Source organism: Ctenopharyngodon idella, chromosome 23, assembly GCF_019924925.1.
Source record: "Ctenopharyngodon idella isolate HZGC_01 chromosome 23, HZGC01, whole genome shotgun sequence".
Taxonomy (NCBI): Eukaryota; Metazoa; Chordata; class Actinopteri; order Cypriniformes; family Xenocyprididae; genus Ctenopharyngodon; species Ctenopharyngodon idella.
In genome coordinates, this window is record NC_067242.1 from 4,546,527 (window position 1) to 4,569,342 (window position 22,816).

A 22,816-nucleotide genomic window follows, 5' to 3' on the forward strand; every position below is an offset into this window, starting at 1 on the left:
TGCATCACAATATTGCGTTAGTTACTTTTTCTGAAAAGTAATGCGTTATATTACTTTTTCTCACCTGGGCTGGGCAAAAAAGTTCTATTTTTGGCAAATGTAAAGGCCCTTTCACACCAAAAGTGAAACGAATAAGCCTCAGGCTGAAGGAAATGCATATTGTCGCCAGTACAGCAGAGGGCGCAGTTCAAATAAACCTTTCAGCTGTGCTGCCATTCTAGATTACAGAAGAGTAGGATACAGAAGGAAGTTCAACACTCTTATTTCTAAATCTAATCTAAAGTAATCTTTGCTTATTAGTATGGTTGAATTAGTTCATTGAAGGACAGCAGCAAAGACATTGGTTAAAGGGTTAGTTCACCCAAAAATGAAATTTCTGTCATTAATTACTCACCCTCATGTCGGCCCAAACCCGTAAGATCTTCGTTTGTCCTCGGAACACAAATTAAGATATTTTTGATAAAAAATCCGAGGGTATCTGATCCACACATAGGCAGCCATGACACTGCATCTTTTGAGGTCCAGAAGGGCATTAAAAGACGTGACTACAGTGGTTCAACCTTAATGTTATGACGTGACCAGAATACTTTTTCTGCGCAAAAACAAAACAAAATAACTTTTTCAACAATATCTAGTGATGGGCGAATTCAAAACAATGCTTCATGAAGCTTCGAAGCTTTACGAATCTTTTGTTTCTAATCAGTGGTTCGGAGCGCCAAAGTCACATGATTTCAGTAAACGAGGCATCGTTACGTCATAAGTCTTTTGAAATTTCAGTGGTTCACGTGACTTTGGCAGTTTGATTCACGCTCTGAACCATTGATTCAAAACAAAAGATTCATAAAGCTTCGAAGCTTCATGAAGCAGTGTTTTGAAATCGCCCATCACTAGATATCGTTTAATAAAGTCGTTTTGTTTTTCTGCACAAAAAGTATTCGGGTCGCTTCACAACATTAAGGTTGAACCACTGTAGTCACGTTGACCGTTTTATCGATGTCTTTAATGCCTTTCTGGACCTCAAAAGATACAGTGTCATGGCTGCCTACGTGTGGATCAGATACCCTCGGATTTCATCAAAAATATCTTAATTTGCATTCTGAGGACAAACAAAGCTCTTACGGGTTTGGGACAACATGAGGGTGAGTAATTAATGACAGCAAAAAAAATAATTTTTGGGTGAACTAACCCTTTAATAAAGTGAGATTAAATACATAAAGTATTTTACATTTGTGTAATTTAATATAGTTAATACAGGTTTGTGTAAAATTCTGAGAATGTATTTCACTGGTTTTATTATGTCACAAACATTATGTCACAAAAGTGCGGACTCATAAGAAGACCGTGAGTGTTTAGGGTGCCATTTGGGACAAGGCCAAAGACAGTGAGGAAAATTGTTATTGTAACCACTGAAAAAAAATAATATATAGAATAATCTTTTTAAGGCTAAACATTTGAACTCATTCATTTAATTTACATCTATTATGAGATGTCAGGTATACAAGAAAAAAATGATTACAAAAACTTTGGTGGTCAAAGTAATACATTATAAAATTAATTAAATGAGTTGGTGGTTGTATATTTACATTGGCTTCCAAACAAATCTAGAATCTGCAGACTTTAGATTTTCTACACTGACTTTGAAGGGAAAATCTGTGGAATGGATTTAAACACAGTAAAATGTATTAAATGCAGCTTTGAGCATAAAATACTTGTGCTGATGAATATGTAAAGGTCAGGAAATGTGTAGAATGGCAGATTCTGTGAGGTACTGTTTGTAACGTGACAAAGTTTTTGTACTCATCAGATTTGTTCAGTTCTCCTAGACTAGAGACTAGCTCAGATGCAAACACCCTTGAACAAGCTAACAAAGTTCTTCAGGATTACTTGAAAATTACAGACAGGTGAGTTTGATCAGGGTTGGAACTGAAGTCTTGAGGCAGTAGACCTCAAGGAAGAGAATCGAAGAACCCTGTAATATATCAATGTCCTTTCTGTATGTTCATCCAACAAGATTTAGCCAGTCTGAGGGCTGGAAATGTCTCTCTTTTTGATGTGCTCTACCTGATCGAAACTCTATTCACAGCAAATGTCAAGGCTTCTCTCCATTATGAATTTGGCGAAGATCTCCTCTATTTGGCAAAGCCAAATTTTTTTTTTGGCAAAGCCAAATTTTTTTTGTATCAGCAAAAAAAAAAAAAAATGCAGGTCATTTTTATCCGAATGGATGAAGTTCTTCAGACTGGACAGTTCTCATCACATTGTTTTTCATGTTAATTTAATCAGCTCTACTGAAACTCCACTCACGCTGACAGCACAGGTGTTGTGTGGTTCCCCGCTCAACCAAAAACCCAAATCGAATACCGTGGTGTGGACTGGCTTCAGGAGTCACTGTAGAATGCTATTCTATTTCTTAAAAACTGCTTTTTTGGCATGAGAATACTAGCAGTCCTTAATAAATGCTGCAGATTCTTCAATGTGCTCTGATGTTTGGCAAGGTAAGAACCCTGGTTTCCATCCACATCATTCATTTTTAAAAGACACAGATGATACTGGACTGGAAGGAGCTGAAGAGACCGTAATAGCCTTCACATCATCCATTATAGCAAAGCAGTTTTCTTCAGATTTCACTTGACATTCTGCAAAAACATACCAGTGTATTTACATTGCAGGAAGCAGTAACAAATTCATTTCAAAATCATTTTAATTTGACGTTCTGTATGTGTGATTATTGTCTGTGAAGGCAAATTTCAACATTCAGGTTTTCACACTGAGAATGTATACAAATTTCAACACAAATTGTATACAAAAGCAGTCGTGCATGATATAACGTTTATTTCCAAAGGGCAAAGAAAAACTTCTAAGTGTTTAATATGGCGTCAATCCTGTTTATATGAAATGTTTCCTAGAATACACAGAAGTGGTCACCGACTTTATGACCACACATTTCATCAGTTTTGAAGGAGAGGCTGGTGGCTACATTCTCCTTCACCTATTGAACCATATAAGAAAATGCTTCAAAATACACATTGTTTATTTTTGAATCTGTTGTTTAAAGGGATAGTTCACCCAAAAATGAAAATAATCCCATGATTGCCTCACCCTCAAACCATACTAGTTGTATATGACTGACTATCTTCTTTCAGACGAACACAATCTGAGATATATTTAAAAATATCCTGGCTCTTCCAAGCTTTATAATGTTAGTGAATGGGGGGGCGTGATTTTGAAGCCCAAAAAAGTGCATCTGTCCATCGTAAAAAATAATCCATACGGCTCCAGGGGGTTAATAAAGGCCTTCTGAAGCAGAGCGATCGGTTTTAGTAAGAAAAATATCCATATTTAAAACATTATAAACTAAAATAACTAGCTTCCATAGCCATACGCAAGTCGACTTGCGCCAAAAGAGTAACTTCTGAAGCAATATATGATGTAGGAGTATCATAAGCTTAGACGCCTCCCGCTTACAGCCGTCTGCTGGAAGCTAGTTATTATAGTTAAAAAAGTTTTAAATATGGATATTTTTCTTACAAAAACCCATCACATCGGCTTCAGAAGGCGTTTATTAACCCCCTGGAGCAGTATGAATTATTTTTATGATGGATAGATGCACTTTTTTGGGCTTCAAAATCGTGTTTTTATTTAGTATTTTTTATTTAAATTTTTATTTAGTACTGTCCTGAGTAAGATATTTTACATAAAAGATGTTTACATATAATCCATAAGACAAAAAAATAGCTGAATTTATTAAAATAACCCAGTTCAAAAGTTTGTGAACCATTGATTTTTAATACTGTGTGTGGTTACATGGATGATCTACGACTGTTTTTTTGTTGTGTGATGGTTGTTCGTGAGTCTCTTGTTTGTTCCGAGCAGTTAAACTGAGCCCTGTTCTTCAGAAAAAATCTCCAGGTCCCAAAAATTCTTCAGTTTTCCACCATCTTTAGCATATTTGAACCCTTTACAACAGTGACTGAATGATTTTGAGATCCATCTTTTCACACTGAGGACAACTGAGGGACTCAAACACAACTATTAAAAAAGGTTCAAACATTCACTGATGCTTCAGAAGGAAACACGATGCATTAAGAGTCGGGGGGTGAAAACTTTTGAACAGGATGAAGAGGTCCAAATTTTTCTTTTGAATTTTTCGCTTGAATATCATTTTTTTTTCATTTAGTACTGCCCTTCGGAAGCAACAGAAGATACTTGCATGTTTCCCGGAAGACAAATTAAATACAATTTACCTTGATCTTCAAATTCCAAATGTTTTCACCCCCCATCTATTAATGCATCATGTTTTTTTCTGGAGCATCAGTGAATGTTTGAACCTTTTTAACAGTTGTGTTTGAGTCCCTAAGTTGTCCTTAGTGTGAAAAGATGGATCTCAAAATCATACAGTCACTGTTGTAAAGGGTTCAAATATGCAAAAAATGCTGGAAAACTGAAGAATCTGCAGGACCCAGAGGATTTTTCTGAAGAACAGAGCTCAGTTTAACTGCTCAGGACAAACAAGAGACTCATGAACAACCATCACAAAACAAAAAAACAGCTGTGGATCATCCAGGTAACCACACACAGTATTGAGAACCAATGGTTCACATACTTATGAATTGAGTTATTTTAATAAATTCAGCTATTTTTTTTGTCTTATGGATTATATGTAAACATCTTTTATGTAAAATATCTTACTCAGGACAGTACTAAATAAAAAATATCTTGCATTTTGTATTATCTCCCTTATTTTGTTAAAATTATTAACATTTTCACAGATTCTGCAAGTGGTTCACATACTTTTTCTTGCAACTGTATCTCAGATTGCATTCATCTGAAAGAAGATAACGTAAACTAAGCCATACTTACCATATTCATCTCCAGATTCTGGTTCTTGCTTAACTTCTACAGTTGCGTTAGATGGTCCTACGCCAACGGTGACCTTCACAACTTCCTTTGTTACAGGTAAATCCTTCCCCTCTGTAAAACATTCATTTTAAATTAGACAGAAAATAGAAAGTCATGCCGGTTCTGAATGTCATGAAGGTGAGTAAATTATGACAGAATTTTCATTTCTGGATAAACCATCCCATACCTGCATGCATTACACGCAGGTGTTTCTTCATGGATGATGAATGAGCGAAGAATTTGAGACATATGGGGCATTGGTAAGGCTTCTCCCCCGTGTGACTTCGCAGATGTACGGACAAATGTGCAAACTGTCGGTAGCTCTTCTTGCACTGAGGACACTGGTACGGCTTCTCTCCGGTGTGAACCCTCTGATGAACCACCAAATCTTTAGCTTGGCCAAAACTCTTCCCACATTCAGGACACTCGAATTTCGGTTTATTCTCTTTGGTGTGAGTCCGCAGGTGGACTTTCAGGTGTCCCGCCTGACTAAAAATCTTATCGCACTGAGGGCACTCGTGCTTTTCTTCGGTGTGTGTCCGTCTGTGCAGAACCAGACTGCTGGGATGACTGAAGCTTCGCTCACACTGCGAGCACTGAAAGAGTTCATCGCCCCGGTCGTAATGGTGCCGGCGCTGATGACGCGCAAGGTCAGAAAGTTTGACAAATCCTCTCCCACACTCAGAGCATTTGTGAGGTCGTTCTCCTTCATGAACATACCGCACGTGTTTCCTGAGGCCAGCTGCTTGAGTAAATGTCTTCAAACACAAACTGCATGTATGAGAGACCCCTAAAATGATAAAATAAATACTAAAATAGTATAAAATAATGTATACAGCATAAAATAATTTATTCAATTACTATAAGCACTGATGACACATTTAGTCAGAAATAGTGTTGTCAAAAATACCGACTTCGGTACTGAAATTTGAAAATTGGCCATTGTGTTCACGTGCTCAACAGATATGTCTGTAATTGGCTACAATGATCAATGCACGGGAGCGTTTGAAAGCGTTTTGAAAGTGGGAGCATTTGAAAGCAGGCGTCTATCAGCGGACCACTCCCGTGTGTATCTGTGTAAGCGCTCGGTGAAGAGCGTCAAAGATGTCTATTTACAACATGTTTTTGAAGCGTTGATCATTGTAGCCAATCACAGTCATATCTGATGAGCATGTGAACACAATGGCCAATCAGAGGTGTTTACGAGTCTGCTCAACAGCGCTCAAAGTGTCACATTTTTAAAATTTCACTACCGACTTGGTACCGAAGTCGGCACTTTTAGACAACACTAGTCAGAAATGCAACATTTGAGCATGTGATGCATTAAAGGGTTAGTTCACCCAAAAATGAAAATTCTGTCATTAATTACTCACCCTCATGTCGTTCCACACCTGTAAGACCTTTGTTCATCTTCAGAACACAAATTAAGATATTTTTGATAAAATCCGATGGCTCAGTGAGGCCTCCATTGCCTGCAAGACAATTAACACTTTCAGATGCCCAGAAAGCTACCAAAGACATATTTAAAACAGTTCGTGTGACTACAGTGGTTCAACCTTAATGTTATGAAGCGACAAGAATACTTTTTGTGCACCAAAAAAAACAAAATAACGACTTTATTCAACAATATCTAGTGATGGCCGATTTCAAAACACTGCTTCATGAAGCTTCGAAGCTTTACGAATCATTTGTTTCGAATCAGTGGTTCGGAGCGTGTATCAAACTGCCAAAGTCACGCCCCCCAGTGGTGAACCATTGAAATTTTGAAACCCTAATGATGTAACGAAGCCTCGTTTACTGAAATCACGTGACTTTGGCAGTTTGATACACGCTCTGAATCACTGATTCGAAACAAAAGATTCGTAAAGCTTCAAAGCTTCATGAAGCAGTGTTTTGAAATCGCCCATCACTAGATTTTGTTGAATAAAGTCGTTATTTGTTTTTTTGGCGCACAAAAAGTATTCTCGTCACTTCATAACATTAAGGTTGAACCACTGTAGTCACATGAACTGTTTTAAATATGTCTTTAGTACCTTTCTGGGCATTGAAAGTGTTAATTATCTTGCTGGCAATGCAGGCCTCACTGAGTGATCAGATTTTATGAAAAATATCTTAATTCATGTTCTGAAGATAAACGGATGTGGAACGACATGAGGGTGAGTAATTCATGACAGAATTTTCATTTTTGGGTGAACTAACCCTTTAATATTGTAATTCCAGTGTACAGTGTATACACATTTTCGCCATAGATACAAAATGAACAGCTGCAAAGCACCACATCTGAGAAAAAAAAAGTACTTTGACAAATAGAAAATATGTAAAGTTATTGCAACATAATATATTATGCAAATAGATTTTTTTTTATTTTCATGTGAATCAATTTAAAGAGAAATGGACGATCTACTAAAGAAAACTTTCAATTTACCATCAGGCATTCAGATGACTCAACTCCAAAAAGGTATGTGGCGACATGACATTATTGACGTTAAGTCACCTAAACAAATTTATGAAGAATGAAAAAAAAAAAAAAAAAAAAAACATTTCTTTTGCCTCGAATATGAAAATAAAAACCAGCTAAATGTTAAAAAAATATATATATATATATATATATATATATATTTTTTTTTTAAATTTCAGATACTTTCATACTAAAATTTCTTGGCCAAAAGGAAATATTGGCCAAAAGGAAATAACATTTATGCTGTATTTGATAATGCTTCTTTATGGTATACAGGCTTCCGACGCCTAGCCACCTTACAATGTCTTACCTGAATGAAATGCATCTTGATGTTTTTTCAGACTTGCTTCAGAGATGAATGTTTCATCACACATTGAACACTGGAGAGGGTTCTCGCCCGGGTGGCTACTTTGGTGGGCTATCAGGTTTCTCCTCCAACGAAAACTCAGGCCACACTGAGAGCACTTGTAAGGTCTCTCTCCTGTGTGAATCCGCTGGTGAATTTTAAACATACAATGCTGACTGAATCTTTTCCCACAATCAGAGCATTCAAATGGCTTCTCCTGTAAGTCGACTTTTGGACCACCTGTTGGTTTCTCCGTTCCACTTTGCTTCTTTGTGGACGCTTCTGGAAAACAAAGAGAAAATAATCCGTTAAAAAACGTGAAACAATTTGGATGGTCAGTTTTTGAGGACTGACATTTCTGAGGAACTTCAAACTTACTTTCATGGACTCGCATGTGAGCTTGGAGGAAACTGGGACGCCCAAACCCCTTGAAGCATATAGGGCAGTTGTGTGGCCTCACTCCTGTGTGAATTTCCAGATGCTTCTTCAAGTCTCCTGGGGTATAAAAGCTCTTACTGCACACAAAGCACAGGAACGCCCTCTCTCCTGTGTGAGTTTTAATATGCACAACCAAAGCCGATCGCTGACGGAAGCTTTTGTTACATGTGGGACAGTTGAAGGGCCTTTCACCTGTGTGAATCCGCTCGTGCTGTAACAAGCCTTGGCGTCGACCGAACTTCCTCCCGCAATAAGAGCAGGGGAAGCACTTCCCCTCTATGTCAGCATGCTGATCTGTTAAAATGACAAAGAATCCATATTATCAAAACCACTATAAAATAAAAGTTCAGTTTACAACAAAATTGAAACTCCAGGTTTTGCATCAACTCTGCTAGCATCACTCAACCCTGTTACAATACTGTAGTATTATGTAAAACAATTCTTCAAAAATACTTTATCCTTCCAGAAAGTGAACTCTCCAATGACAAGTACCGTGCCTATTTCTATTCAAATAATTAAAATGTCAACCCTGTTACCAGGATATTTTATAGTAAACATATGATTTTTGTTGGAGAAATATCATCATTATATATATATATTTTTAATAAGCACTTTTAGTGCCAAGACTAAGAAATGGCTGTCAACCCTGTTATCAACATCACTCACCCGTTACAATACTGTAATATTATATAAAACAATTCTGTAGAACTACTTTATCCTTTCAAGAATTGAACTCTCCAAAGATATATAGGCTATACTTCACCAATTATTAAAACGTCAACCCTGCAACCAGGATTTTGTATAGTAAACAAATGCTTTTTGAAAAGTGGATATTCTTAGAAATATTTCGAATAAACACTTTTAGTGCCAAGACTATGAAATGGATGTCAACCCTGTTATCAACATCACTCACCACTGATACAATACTCTAGTATTATAGAAAACAGTTCTGCAAAACTACTTTATCTTTTCAGAAAATGAACTTTCCAATGACAAGTATCTGTGCCTGTATCTAGTCAAATAATTAAAATGTCAACCCTGTTGCCAGGATATTTTATAGTAAACAAATGATTTTTGTCATAGAAATATTATCATTAATTTTTTTTAAAATAAACACTTTTAGTGCCAAGACTATAATATGGATATCAACCCTGTTATCAACATCGCTCAGCACTGTTACAATACTCTAGTATTATAAGAAACAGTTCTGCAAAACTAAGTCCAGTATTATAGAAAATAGTTCTGCAAAACTACTTTATCTTTTCAGAAAGTGAACTCTCCAATGACAAGTATCTGTGCCTATCTAATCAAATAATTAAAATGTCAACCCTGTTACCAGGATATTTTATAGTAAACAAATGATTTTTTTGTCATAGAAATATCATCATTAAATTATTTTTTTTAAATAAACACTTTTAGTACCAAGACTAAGAATTGGCTGTCAATCTTATTACCTGTTACAGGAAGTGAACTCTACAAAGACAAGTATCTTTGCCTATTTCTCATCAAATTCAACCACATGTCAACCAAGTTAACAGGAATTATTGAGTGAATATTTGTGGAAATATCAAAATACCCTGTTACCATAAACCATGTTACCTTTTTGAATTTTACATCTGGTTATTTCTGAAGGTTATATAAGTTTATATATAGTTATGTCCCAACATATACTAAAAGTAGCTTAAGGTGGAAAAGTACAATTTATTTCTAATCTTCATTTAAGAAAATAAATGCCAATATTGTAATTCATGCTGGCAGATCCTCCTACCTGGATGAAATATAAGCTGATGTTTTTTCAGGGAAATTGCTACAGAGAAGGTTTTGTTGCATATGGCACAATGAAATGGCTTCCGATGATCTGTCAGCTCTGAACTGGAACTCTGATTAACATCATGGTCTTGAGTTACTGATGGATTGAATCCTGTCTGATTCTCTAATAGATGCTCCCCTGTGCTAATTTCTGTAAAACAAATTGAAACACATTACTATGCATTTATGCTATATTTAGACACAACTATTTTACTACATAAACTAGAGAACATACTGTCTTCAGAAGCTCCAGGGTTTCCAGAAAGCAACGCCGACAGCTGTGATGAAGCAGAAACACCACAGACACCTTCCACGTCATCCGGTTCACCCTGGTCCTCCTCCTCAGGGATAAGCATATCAGCTCCGGCGGTCAGAACATCACGTTCCTGGAACTTGTTCAGATGGGACTGCATGTGTGCTTGCAGGCTACTGGGCCGAGGGAAGCTTTTTGAGCACAAAGGACAACAGTGGGGTCTCACGCCAGTATGAGTTCCCATATGAGTCTTCAGATCCCCTGAACCGTAAAACCGTCTGAAGCATATGAAACATTCAAAAGGCTTTTCTCCAGTATGAATTTTCCTATGCACGATCAACACTGAACGCTGCCTAAAACTTTTATTGCACACAGTGCAGCGGAACGGTCTTTCCCCAGTGTGAATGCGTTTATGTTGCTCCATATCTTGATGTCGTCCGAATATTTTCCCACAGTATGGACAGGTAAAGCGCTTCCTTTCAGCAACACTCAAACGTTCTTTTGAAAGAAATTAATCAACAGGATTTTCAGTGATGACAGACAAATTAAATTGATGATAACATCAAATCATACAACAACTGTGCTATTGGTGATTTAACTCAGGGGTTTTCAAACTGGGCAGCAGGTTCTCAACCAGGAGACCTGGGCCCACTAGGGGGCCTCAGCAAACTTCCAAGAGGGCCTCAAGATGACTTAAAAGATGATTTAAAATAAGACCAAACAAGCATTAAAATAAGCTAAAACAACTAAAAATCAAATTTTTTCTAACTACTGTTCTAACTTCTACTACTGTTTTTCTTGGAAAACCTGGATATATGAGGTAGCCTAACTTCAAAAGTGTGATTTTTAGAAAATGTAAATTAATAAAATCTAAAAACGGCATTGGCATTTACATTTACATTTTTCTAGTTACGCCAAGCTCTAAAATATTTTATCAAGTAGAAATTGAGAATCTATGGAGCCCCGCACATGACAAGCAGGAAAAAAAAAAAAAAAAATAGTAGGCTAAATCGTGCACAAGATTTACTCATTTATTCCCTCAATTTATAAATTGTGTGCACGATTTACTAATTTGTTCCCTCGATTTGCCAAATCATGTGCATGATTTATAAATCGAGGGAACAAATTAGTAAAACATGCGCACAATTTAGCAAATCAAAGAAACAAAATAGTAAATTGTGCGCACATTTAGCAAATCGAAGAAACAAAATAGTAAATTGTGCGCACATTTAGCAAATCGAGGGAACGAAATAGTAAATTGTGCGCCCATTTAGCAAATCGAGGGAACGAAATAGTAAATTGCGCACATTCAGCAAATCGAGGGAACGAAACAGTAAATTGTGCGCACATTTAGCAAATCGAGGGAACGAAATAGTAAATCGTGCGCACATTTAGCAAATCGAGGGAACGAAATAGTAAATTGTGCGCACATTTAGCAAATCGAGGGAATGAAATAGTAAATTGTGCGCACATTTAGCAAATCGAGGGAACGAAATAGTAAATTGTGCGCACATTTAGCAAATAGAGGGAATGAAATAGTAAATCATGCACAGGATTTACTTTTTTCTTGCATGTCACGTGTGAGACTCCGTAAGAACCACTGTGCTAGAGGGTCCTTAAAAATGTTCAGAGAAAAATATTGTGTAAAAATGCAAAACTATTAAAAATAATAATAAGTTTGATCACAAATTATTTTATTCTAGCAACATAAAAAGCAAAAAAACAACAACAAAAACTTGATAGATTATAATTAATAAATAGAAAGTAAAATTAATTAAAAAATTAATAGAAAGTAAATATTTTATAGATATATTTTCACAAAATAAATAATATTTTCTTTATACATGAAAATGCTGCCTTTTCCATTTCAAGAAATGGATCATCATATTTAGGGGTCTGTGGCATTAAAAAGTGTGAAAACCCCTAACTGACCAATATCTGTAACTTTCGAAAAGAGATGACGCCACCATAAAACCTCACAGGGGTCAAAATTTTAGGGGTTCTGCTATTTCTCATCAATTTTAATTATTTCAAAATTATTCACTCACCTGGATGAGCGACTCGTTGATGCTTTATCAGGGAGAAAGAGAGAGAAAACCTCCTGTCACAAAGCGTGCAATGGTACGGTCTGTCCTCTGTATGATGAGTACGGTAGTGTTTTTTAAGGTTTACTGCTTGACTGAAATATTTCCCACATTGGGAGCACTGGTACGGCTTCTCTCCGGTGTGAACACGCAGATGGATTCGAAGCTTTGCTTGCTTATGAAATCTCTTTCCACAGTGATTGCACTGGTGTGGCTTGTCTTCATCGTGAACTTGCTGGTGAGCTGTAAACTCTTCCTCTTGAAGAGGGTTTAGTGTTCCATTGCCTAGAAGAGGAAATGATGCAATGTTAAAAGCAGTTATGTGGAGTGGGATTTTAAACCAGTGAGATTTCAAGGTGGCTTAGGCTATTGCATTTTGGTAGAAACCAGCCCTTTGTCCCAATGTGCTTACTATCCATCCTAAGTAGTATGTAAGATTAGAATAAATGTGTCCTAAAGCATAGTCTGTTGATAGTCCACTATTTCTGGTAGATTTTTGAAGTATGGATCTGTGTACATTCTAACGGCTAACTTACATATCCTATGAGGATTCGGTCCAGAACTACAAACATTAATAAAAAGAACTACAAATGTGAGTCCGACGGTTGAGCAGAGATGCCTTTTTTTGATGAGTCCGACGGTTGAGCAGGATTTTATTGATAATAAATATCTAATCTGTAGTGCTGTAGTACTCGAGACGTTTTTCTGTTGTCTCGGACTTGTCTCAGACTCGTTTGTATTTACACTCGGACTTGGTCATTGGTCTCGCCAAAAGTTCTAGTTGGTCTCGACCGAATCCAGCAGGTCAGTCTCACTTTTTTCCAATTCCGAGCCGATCCGTTGTTACCAGTATTCGGCGCACAGGCAATAACGTCAGTCGCGGGTTCTTGCTCTCTTCTCTCCGACGGTGAAGTAACATACACCAGCGCGGGCGCCTCCTCTCTCGTTCGCTCCGGTTCCCGCAGGTTTCGCGCTCACACCAAAAGCGCGCGCACCACTGATCTATATTAGTGGCGCGAACAAGCCACGCTCAGTCTCAAACAGAGACAGAAGTCAAACAGAGTCACAACAAGTATCTAAATGAGTGACTTACTGCGCTTAAAAGGTCAAATACATACAAAAATTATGTCAAAATGCCCGTCTTGGCGATTATTCAGATAAACACAGTCAGTTTTGGATCGTTAAATAGCTAAGAAAGAGAACGCATGTTGTGTAGCAGTATTGGGTCCGTTCATAAACTCTAAGGGGACAGCAGTCCAATATTCCTGCTGCTGTCTGTCATGTTATTTAAAGAACAAAAGACAAAGAAAATCACTTTCTGCTCTTGACCGAATACGTTTTATAACTTTAATGGTAAGAATAAATCTGTATTTAATATTTACAATAAAGACTACAGAAATTAAAGTAATCAAATGTAAAATAACACATTATTTTACATTTGATTACTTTAATTTCTGTAGTATTTCTTACCTGAATAAAAACCTACTTAACCTGAAAAACTTAGTTTCATAGCTCTCTATTCTATTGCATTTATTTGTGCTGTTGTTTGCAATTTTTTTTATTTGTTTTTATTTTATTACTGAGTTTTACTTTTGTTTGTTTTTTTATGAAAATAAAACTTTGCGATGAAGAAAAGTAGATTTTTGTTTGTATATGCTGTCAATTATAGTTCTTAGAAAGAAAAACGGAATCGGCAAAAATAGGTATCGGCAGATCACACCATCAAAAAATCGGAAATCGGAATCGGCCAAGAAAATTGCAATCGGCGCATCTCTAGTTCCAACGAAAGCCACAGTAGAACTGCGACTCATATCGATGTTTTGTGAACGAATCTGTGGCTGTGAAAAAACCATGAGAGTCAATGATTCAATTACCCTTTCAAAAATACCGCCACTTGCTTTGTTACTGAATGAATGAATGACTCGATGACTCACTCATTAAGCCAGTGACTTACCGCCACCTACTGGTGGTTTTAGTTTAATATTTAAAAGTATCACTCGTTTTAATATCATTGCTTTTTTCTCTTTTGGACATTTTTAATTTAAAACATTATTTATTTTATAAAGGTATGGAAGCCCGTTTCCGCCACTAAATAAAAAAATAAAAAGAGTAATTGCGACTTTTTATCTCAGAATTCTGACTTTTTATCTCGCAATTGCGAGTTTATATCTCACAATTGCGAGTTATAAAGTCACAATTCTGAGATATAAACTCGCAATTCTGACTTTTTTCTCGCAATTGCGAGTTATAAAGTCACAGTTCTGAGATATAAACTCGCAATTGCGTGATATAAAGTCAGAATTCTGACTTTTTTTCTCGCAATTCTGACTTTTTTTCTCACAATTGTGTGAAACTTTATTTCGCACAGTTCTTACTTTGCTTACATTTCCTTTCATTGCGACTGACCATCAGGATTGCTGCTTCGTTATTATTCTACATAAAATGGAAGACATCATAAAGGATTATTTTTAGCGTGGATTTACCAATAAAGAAATTTTGATTTTACTGGAGGAGACACATAAAGATTAGTCTCCGGACATATGCATTATGCAGGAATATGCATATAGCATGTTTCCACGGTAACCTTGTACATGAGTACAGCGTTTCAAGGAGAAAAAACAGATTTTACTACCATCTAGTGGGCTTAATACTAAAACACCAATACCTATCATGTTTCATCAACTTTGTAACTTTGCAACTCAAGTCTGGTGGCTCCATAAAAGGGGGCATTCAAGGGTAGAATCATGCAATTCTGCAAATTACAGCGGAAGTAATTGGTGAATAAAAGTTGTTTTTAACATAATGGATACACTAATGAATTTGACACAATAATAACAATATAATAGTAATAATAATAAGAATCAGCTGTGGCGGAGGTGCAATAAAACAGACGAAGCTTAAGTGGCACATTTTATACACCAACAGCTTCAGACATCAGGACTGCAGCATGGCTATCGTTGGATGCACCAGAAATGTTGGATGTCCGGAATTGTTACAGACAGAGACACTGTCCGTCAGTTAATTGCGAGAAAAAAGTCAGAATTCTGAGATATAAACTCACAATTCTGGCTTTTTTTCTCGCAATTGCGACTTTATATCTCAGAATTCTGACTTTATATCACGCAATTGTGAGATATAAACTCGCAATTGCGAGAAAAAAAGTCAGAATTCTGAGATAAAAAGTCGCAATTACTCTTTTTATTTAGTGGCGGAAACGGGCTTCCATATAAAGGTATTTATAAAGGTAAAAAAAAAAAAAAAAAGTTTAAGGGCCACAGCTGAAGTGAATTTAAAAACAAGCAGGCAGCTAATATGCACACTTAATTATTAGTTTATTTATCGCATGTCATCGTCATTGCAAAAGCCCCCACTGGTTATTTGATTTAGTTACTTTGTAGGCCTACTATGGATTCTTTAGGACAAGTAATAAGTTCAAGAATGGGAACATGGCTTTTTTTTTTTTTTTTTAGTGACACCTGTGTTGCTTGTTATTTTTTTACATTTTCCATTGGTAGCCCAAAATGTGATTGTTACACTATAATAAAAAAGACTGAAAATGTGAAGTTGCACTTCAGCTTTATGTGACTTTAGTGAAATTGCTATACCTAAAGTAAATAAAATGGCCTTATTTGATCCTATAGTGTTGCTACTCTGCCAATGCTTTTTGATCATTACAAATAATAATGCAAAATGATTATCTTAGAACAGAAGATGCTGTCTCTCGCATCACATAAATTATCAATAGTTATGTAAGTGGTCTTGAAGAGGATTTTTTTTCTGTCTCGGTCTTGACTTGGACTCGAACCTCTTTGGACTCAGTCTTGACTCGGTCTCGACTAGTCTTGTACTTGGACTTGTCTTGGACTCGACAAAGGTGGACTTGACTACAGCCCTACTAATCTGATGAAAAATATTTATTTAAAGAGGTTTAAATAAATGCTTAAATTATGCGTTTTTACATTCTCAACTGTAATGTTGCTGTCTGAGCATGAAAAAGGTCACAATATAACTAATTTAAATAATTTCAGCCCAAAGCATATATAAAGGAACGGGGTCTGGTTGAGTTAGTTAGTAGGGTGCTTCTTAAATGGAAGGCTGCATCCTACAAGGTCTGCATATCTCAGCTGCAACGTCATCAAACATCACTGAAGGCCATCTCAATCAGAAGGATCCTTAGTATCATAGTAGTTAAAGACACTTAGTATAAAGTGGGACAGGGCATAGTGTAAGTAGGCAAATTGGGACACAGAATGTGATAACAATGTTAAAGGTTTTGCAATTATTAGACTCACCCTTTTCAGTTGAATGTGCAGAATCCTGAGAGAGCTCAGATGAAGGAGATGGAGCTCTTTCAGCCAGGTCCTGTTGACTTTGGGCACTGTGTTCATTAGATGCATCACTCTCCATACTATCTACAAGGTCCAGAGAGTGCGATTCAATATTGTCCTTAAGTGCGTCAGTTTGTAAGTGTTTGTGTAGATCTTCAGAGGTCACAGAACTGCAAGGCCTCTCACTGTCACAAGCATCTAAATGGTTCATGTCATCTGATTCAGAGAAGGTCTGATCGTGAGATACGAGATGTGCGAAGCTGTTGACACAGTCAGGGCAGCGGTGGGATATCTCTCCTGTGTGTGTCAGCTCATGTTCCTCCAGTTGACATGCAAAATTTTTCCCACATTCAACACAAATTAAGCACTTTCCCTCCGTACTAACATCTTGACCTGCAAAAAGAGAGGATACTTAATTCTGATTGGTCAAAATCTCTGCCTGTCAATGTTACAAAATAAGCCCCTGCATGATGTTACAACACTGATTACCCTGTTAGGATTTATTTTGGGTTTTGTTGTGAAAACCTGGCAACCCTGAATATAATATAATGAATGTTCGCTGACAGGTTTATAAAAGTGAACTTAATCTAAATTAAGCACCGATTTTTGTGTTTATACCTGGATTATGTAATTGGAATGTAACTAGACATAAATCGTAATCAGGTTTTATAAAATGGTTCATCCTGACTCAAAAATCTGACTGGATGGGGCAATACACTGGCAGGACCCACAGAAGTTTCAGGTGTTTTTTATTGCTACAGTAGCTATGTTTCCATCCAATATAGCTGGATGAAAATGGCAAGATGCACATAAATTCTAAAAATATGCATAAAACAACTTTAATTTTGTGCATAAGTTAAATTCGCATGGAAACGGTCACCGTGATTTTGCCAAGTAAGACATGTTCCTGGATCAACATATTTTGTGGATCCTGGAACAACATTCTTGTCTGAAAATTTTGTCATAACCCTAATCCTACCCCTAAACCTATCCCTACCCATAACTTCTCCCTAAAATCAGAGGGAAATGATAGGTGCATAACACTGACGTAGAAGCACCTGACCCTGGTTGTAAGCCTAAACTTGACATACACTGCAAACTTTTCCCTCAAATCTGATTGGTTGATTGGAATGTTGTTCCAGAATCAACAAAGATGTTGATCCAGGAACATGTTGTACTTGGTAAAATCACGTTCACCGGATGGAAACGTAGCTAGCGTTATATACAGGTGCTGGTCATATAATTAGAATATCATCAAAAAGTTGATTTATTTCACTAATTCCATTCAAAAAGTGAAACTTGTATATTATATTCATTCATTACACACAGACTGATATATTTCAAATGTTTATTTCTTTTAATTTTGATGATTATAACTGACAACTAAGGAAAATCCCAAATTCAGTATCTCAGAAAATTAGAATATTGTGAAAAGGTTCAATATTGAAGACACCTGGTGCCACACTCTAATCAGCTAATTAACTCAAAACACCTGCAAAGGCCTTTAAATGGTCTCTCAGTCTAGTTCTGTAGGCTACACAATCATGGGGAAGACTGCTGACTTTGACAGTTGTCCAAAAGACGACCATTGACACCTTGCACAAGGAGGGCAAGACACAAAAGGTCATTGCAAAAGAGGCTGGCTGTTCACAGAGCTCTGTGTCCAAGCACATTAATAGAAAGGCGAAGGGAAGGAAAAGATGTGGTAGAAAAAAGTGTACAAGCAATAGGGATAACCGCACCCTGGAGAGGATTGTGAAACAAAACCCATTCAAAAATGTGGGGGAGATTCACAAAGAGTGGACTGCAGCTGGAGTCAGTGCTTCAAGAACCACTACGCACAGACGTATGCAAGACATGGGTTTCAGCTGTCACATTCCTTGTGTCAAGCCACTCTTGAACAACAGACAGTGTCAGAAGCATCTCGCCTGGGCTAAAGACAAAAAGGACTGGACTGCTGCTGAGTGGTCCAAAGTTATGTTCTCTGATGAAAGTAAATTTTGCATTTCCTTTGGAAATCAGGGTCCCAGAGTCTGGAGGAAGAGAGGAGAGGCACACAATCCACGTTGCTTGAGGTCCAGTGTAAAGTTTCCACAGTCAGTGATGGTTTGGGGTGCCATGTCATCTGCTGGTGTTGGTCCACTTTGTTTTCTGAGGTCCAAGGTCAACGCAGCCATATACCAGGAAGTTTTAGAGCACTTCAGGCTTCCTGCTGCTGACCAACTTTATGGAAATGCAGATTTCATTTTCCAACAGGACTTGGCACCTGCACAAAGTGCCAAAGCTACCAGTACCTGGTTTAAGGACCATGGTATCCCTGTTCTTAATTGGCCAGCAAACTCGCCTGACCTTAACCCCATAGAAAATCTATGGGGTATTGTGAAGAGGAAGATGCGATATGCCAGACCCAACAATGCAGAAGAGCTGAAGGCCACTATCAGAGCAACCTGGGCTCTTATAACACCTGAGCAGTGCCACAGACTGATCGACTCCTTGCCACACCGCAGTGCTGCAGTAATTCAGGCAAAAGGAGCCCCAACTAAGTATTGAGTGCTGTACATGCTCATACTTTTCATGTTCATACTTTTCAGTTGGCCAAGATTTCTAAAAATCCTTTCTTTGTATTGGTCTTAAGTAATATTCTAATTTTCTGAGATACTGAATTTGGGATTTTCCTTAGTTGTCAGTTATAATCATCAAAATTAAAAGAAATAAACATTTGAAATATATCAGTCTGTGTGTAATGAATGAATATAATATACAAGTTTCACTTTTTGAATGGAATTAGTGAAATAAATCAACTTTTTGATGATATTCTAATTATATGACCAGCACCTGTATAGTAAAAGGGGGTTTTAGCAGTTCACTTTATTTTGCGCCTAAAAACACCCCAAAACCATGGAAAAATCACTGTGATGCATAGAATCTAATGTCTAATTGTACCTTGATGAAATGCACGGAGATGTCTTCTCAAGGAGGATAACAGGGCAAAGTTTTTAACACAGATCGTACAGTGAAAAGCCTTCGCATCCGTATGGACAATCTGGTGAGTCTTGAGATCTCTTTCCCGGGTGAAAGTCTTTCCACACACCAAGCACTCAAAAGGCCTCTCGCCTGTGTGAATCCGGACATGTTCGGACAGATGCTGTATACGGGAAAAACCCTTCCCACACTGAGAGCATTGAAAAGGCCTCGCTCTGGCAGAAAGACTCTTTGCGTGGTCGTCTGTGGTGATGTTTGAAAAGGAAAATGATTATGTTATGTTCTCTGTCTCAACAAATACTACATCTGTTCAATATATTTGACAGCAGTACCAGTTGTACTCTATAGGCCAGGGGTTTTTGATGCCACAGACCCCTAAATATGATGTTCCCTTTTGCAAGGAACCCCTTTTCTATCTATATATGTATTATATATGCATTATATATAGGTATATATATTGACTTCCAATGTATGAAATAAAAATACTGTGGAAGTCAATGGTGCCCCACAACTGTTTGGTTACAAACATTCTTCAAAATCTCTTCCTTTGTTTTCAGCAGAACAAGACATTTTTACAGGTTTGAAACAACTTGAGGGTGAATAAATGTTGACAGAATTTTCAATTTTGGGTGAACTATCCCTTTAAGGCACCCAGACTCCAGTTTAAAAACCCTTGAAAATCAAAGTCAGGGCAGTTTAGACTATTCACAAATAGGTGGAACAGTATCAAAATGTGCAGATTATAATACAGTAGTCAATGGATGTGGTATGCCTAATGTATAATGTAAACTCCTGCATTCTCACCCAGATCAAACGAAGCACCTGATGGGTGTAGATCAAGCATCCTCGCCCCTAAATCAGCATCCTGTTCTTCAGTGCTACAGCCAGCTGACGGAAACACGCCCACTTCCTCTCGGTCACCGTATGACTTCATGCTCAGATCCATGTCTTATAGTGTAAAACCTAGAGGAAAACTAAAATATAATTTCCTTTCCTTTTATTTATTTATTGCACTATAGTTGCTACTCTAGTACAGTGATGAAATAAAAAAGAGAAAACTGTGTGGGGTTAAATTAAATTTTCATGTACCATTGTATTTGCATTGATAATGCAAAATACTATACTATAATACCCTGGTATTACCATGGTACATGTCCAAAGAGATGACAATACTCTGAATAATCTATATATAGTCTTAAATTATTGTATTGGATTTTGTTTTATTATATTATGTATGTCTTAATGTCTATATGACAACAAAATCAAAGCTGGAGACTGTACAAATCTCCTTTAGCTGCATTTGGCTTCAGTTACTTGTCAACACACAGTTAAAGGCGCATTAGCTGTAGTTCAGGCAGATGAAAGAGAAAAATAAACACTGGCTGCGTCACAACATAGAGACACAAATGTGAAGTTCATGCAGAAGAAGCCTCACCTTTCCTGTGTCTCATCACACAATTATCATTCACGTCCACACAGACTGACAACCCGGAAATAACCGGAGGTGTTATTGTCTTTTCAAAATAAAAGTCAATCGCAATATAAAAAAGCTTGACCAAATATATGTAATAATTATGTAATGTCCATTTTAATCTTGCAACAAATATTCAGCAGGTCTAAAAATGCACTTGGACACAAACATAAAAATTATTACATGTTATATCAAACAAGCAGCATTTATTTGAAAGAAAAATTGCTTTTCAAGCAAAACATTTATTTAGAATTTTTGGGAGTTTAAATGATAAAACATACATTTCACAATGATGATAAATAATATCGTGACACTTTATGGTTGTTAAACTTTAGTGTAATAATATATTTATTTAATGAACTACACCTTACTCTAGAATTCTAAGTAAAATTGTCTCTGTTTTTGGAAGAAAAAATTGCCTGGAATGATTTGTTTACTTACAGTTTGGATAAAATCATCTGCTAAATGAATAAATGTAAATGGTTTGGTATGTTGATATCTAATGGAATGACATTCATACATCTGTGTATGTGCCCAAATATGTTTAATATGAAAATTAAATGCTATTATTGGAAGAATTTATTATGAGACATTGATTGTGTTTTGGTGTGCTGGCATGCTGACTGTGTTCTTAACATTGGGACCTTGATGTAAACAAATATCAGTAAGATATAAGTTGAGATATGAGAGATATGCATTGCACACATGGAAAGGTTCGTAAAGTTATTATTAGCCCTGTTTACAAGATGCGTTTTGGTCGATCGGATCACATAGACGAGGGAGACACATTCCCGTTTACACCAGGGGCCTGATGTATAACGTTGCGTACGCACAAAAAAGGCATTGAAATGTGCGTACGCTGGTTTCCACACAAGTATCTGGATTTATAAAAAAAAATATGCCGTAAATATGTGCGCACCGTTCGGATACTCTTGACTGTGCGTACGCGCTCTTTTAGGATGAAATCTACAGAAAGTTTTATACATTAGGGCCCCAGGAGTTTTAATCCGTCTCTTTTGTTGACTTTCAACCACTTCTGTCCAGATTTCTTCGAGGAAAGGGTCTATGGGCGGGTGAATGTATGGGCATTTCAGATCTCTAAGCAATTTACATATGAAAGCACATGGAGAGCAGCAGCTTTCGTTTTATGGCTCTGACAGCTGCAAGATCATGCCGTACGCGGTGAGTGCGTGTTAGAAATCAGGAATGATGAGAGAACATTGTGCTTGGTACATTTTTCATCTTTAAACCAAAACTTGGGTCTTCAGCCGACAAAGTTTAAATCCCATCTGTCTAGCGCATTTCCCATAATGTTTATGCATTAGGTCAGTAGACAGAGAGTAGGCGGTCTTTTATGGCTGTTCGAACGCATTCGACCACATTACACTATGAAAGCAATCCAGTCGAATGCATTTTCAACAACCTCTGTAAGTGGTCGAAAGTGGACAAGCTCAAAACTTACGCAACCCCGGAACAGAGCAAGGTATCTCACTATAGGAAATGCCTCAGGTGTGATAGAGTCTGGAAGCATGAATTACACCATGTTTCTCTGAATAACGGACCAATCACAGCTCATGACAAGGAGCCCACCCCTTCCCCATATATACAGCTGTGATCTCTGAAATGCTACCTCGTTCTGTTCTCAGACAACCGGGGTTACGAAAGTAACCTAAAGTTCTCTTTCAAACAATCACTCGGTATGTCATTATGGGAATGATATGGCCAACTCCCTTAACACATGCTTTCCG

The 22,816-nt window shown here is 37.1% G+C and overlaps 1 protein-coding gene and 1 long non-coding RNA gene across 4 annotated transcripts; one reads left to right on the top strand and one right to left on the bottom strand.

Annotated features, from left to right (window-relative positions):
- Positions 1–610: 610 nt before the first annotated feature.
- LOC127505756 (uncharacterized) lies at positions 611–2,295 on the top strand. The gene is made up of 2 exons (XR_007927800.1): positions 611–2,037; positions 2,231–2,295. It is a non-coding gene; the product is annotated as an uncharacterized LOC127505756 (long non-coding RNA).
- znf271 (zinc finger protein 271) lies at positions 1,276–21,107 on the bottom strand. Of its 3 annotated transcripts, none has more exons than XM_051881536.1 (12): positions 21,033–21,107; positions 20,402–20,560; positions 19,559–19,840; positions 16,580–17,008; positions 12,252–12,572; positions 10,186–10,701; positions 9,910–10,101; positions 8,082–8,435; positions 7,668–7,985; positions 5,087–5,689; positions 4,861–4,971; positions 1,276–2,636 (listed from the first exon to the last, which is right to left on the bottom strand). In XM_051881536.1, exons 2-12 carry the CDS (start codon positions 20,541–20,543, stop codon positions 2,521–2,523), a joined length of 3,384 nt encoding a protein of 1,127 aa, XP_051737496.1. In that variant the 5' UTR covers positions 20,544–20,560; positions 21,033–21,107; the 3' UTR covers positions 1,276–2,520. The 3 variants fall into 3 exon arrangements, with proteins under 3 accessions (XP_051737496.1, XP_051737497.1, XP_051737498.1); XM_051881537.1 differs by having other exon boundaries at positions 20,402–20,571; positions 21,033–21,067; XM_051881538.1 differs by lacking the exons at positions 1,276–2,636; positions 21,033–21,107 and adding an exon at positions 2,644–2,989 and having other exon boundaries at positions 20,402–21,022.
- Positions 21,108–22,816: the final 1,709 nt, after the last annotated feature.

Bases quoted from the DNA above. Each gene is read 5' to 3' on its own strand.
- znf271 (XM_051881536.1), bottom strand. From the start codon at position 20,543: ATGGATCTGAGCATGAAGTCATACGGTGACCGAGAGGAAGTGGGCGTG. The intron at 19,841-20,401 runs GTGAGAATGCAG...ACATCACCACAG, and splicing joins AGGTGCTTCGTTTGATCTGG to ACGACCACGCAAAGAGTCTT. The intron at 12,573-16,579 runs GTGAGTCTAATA...TTCCTCTTCTAG, and splicing joins TGCACATTCAACTGAAAAGG to GCAATGGAACACTAAACCCT.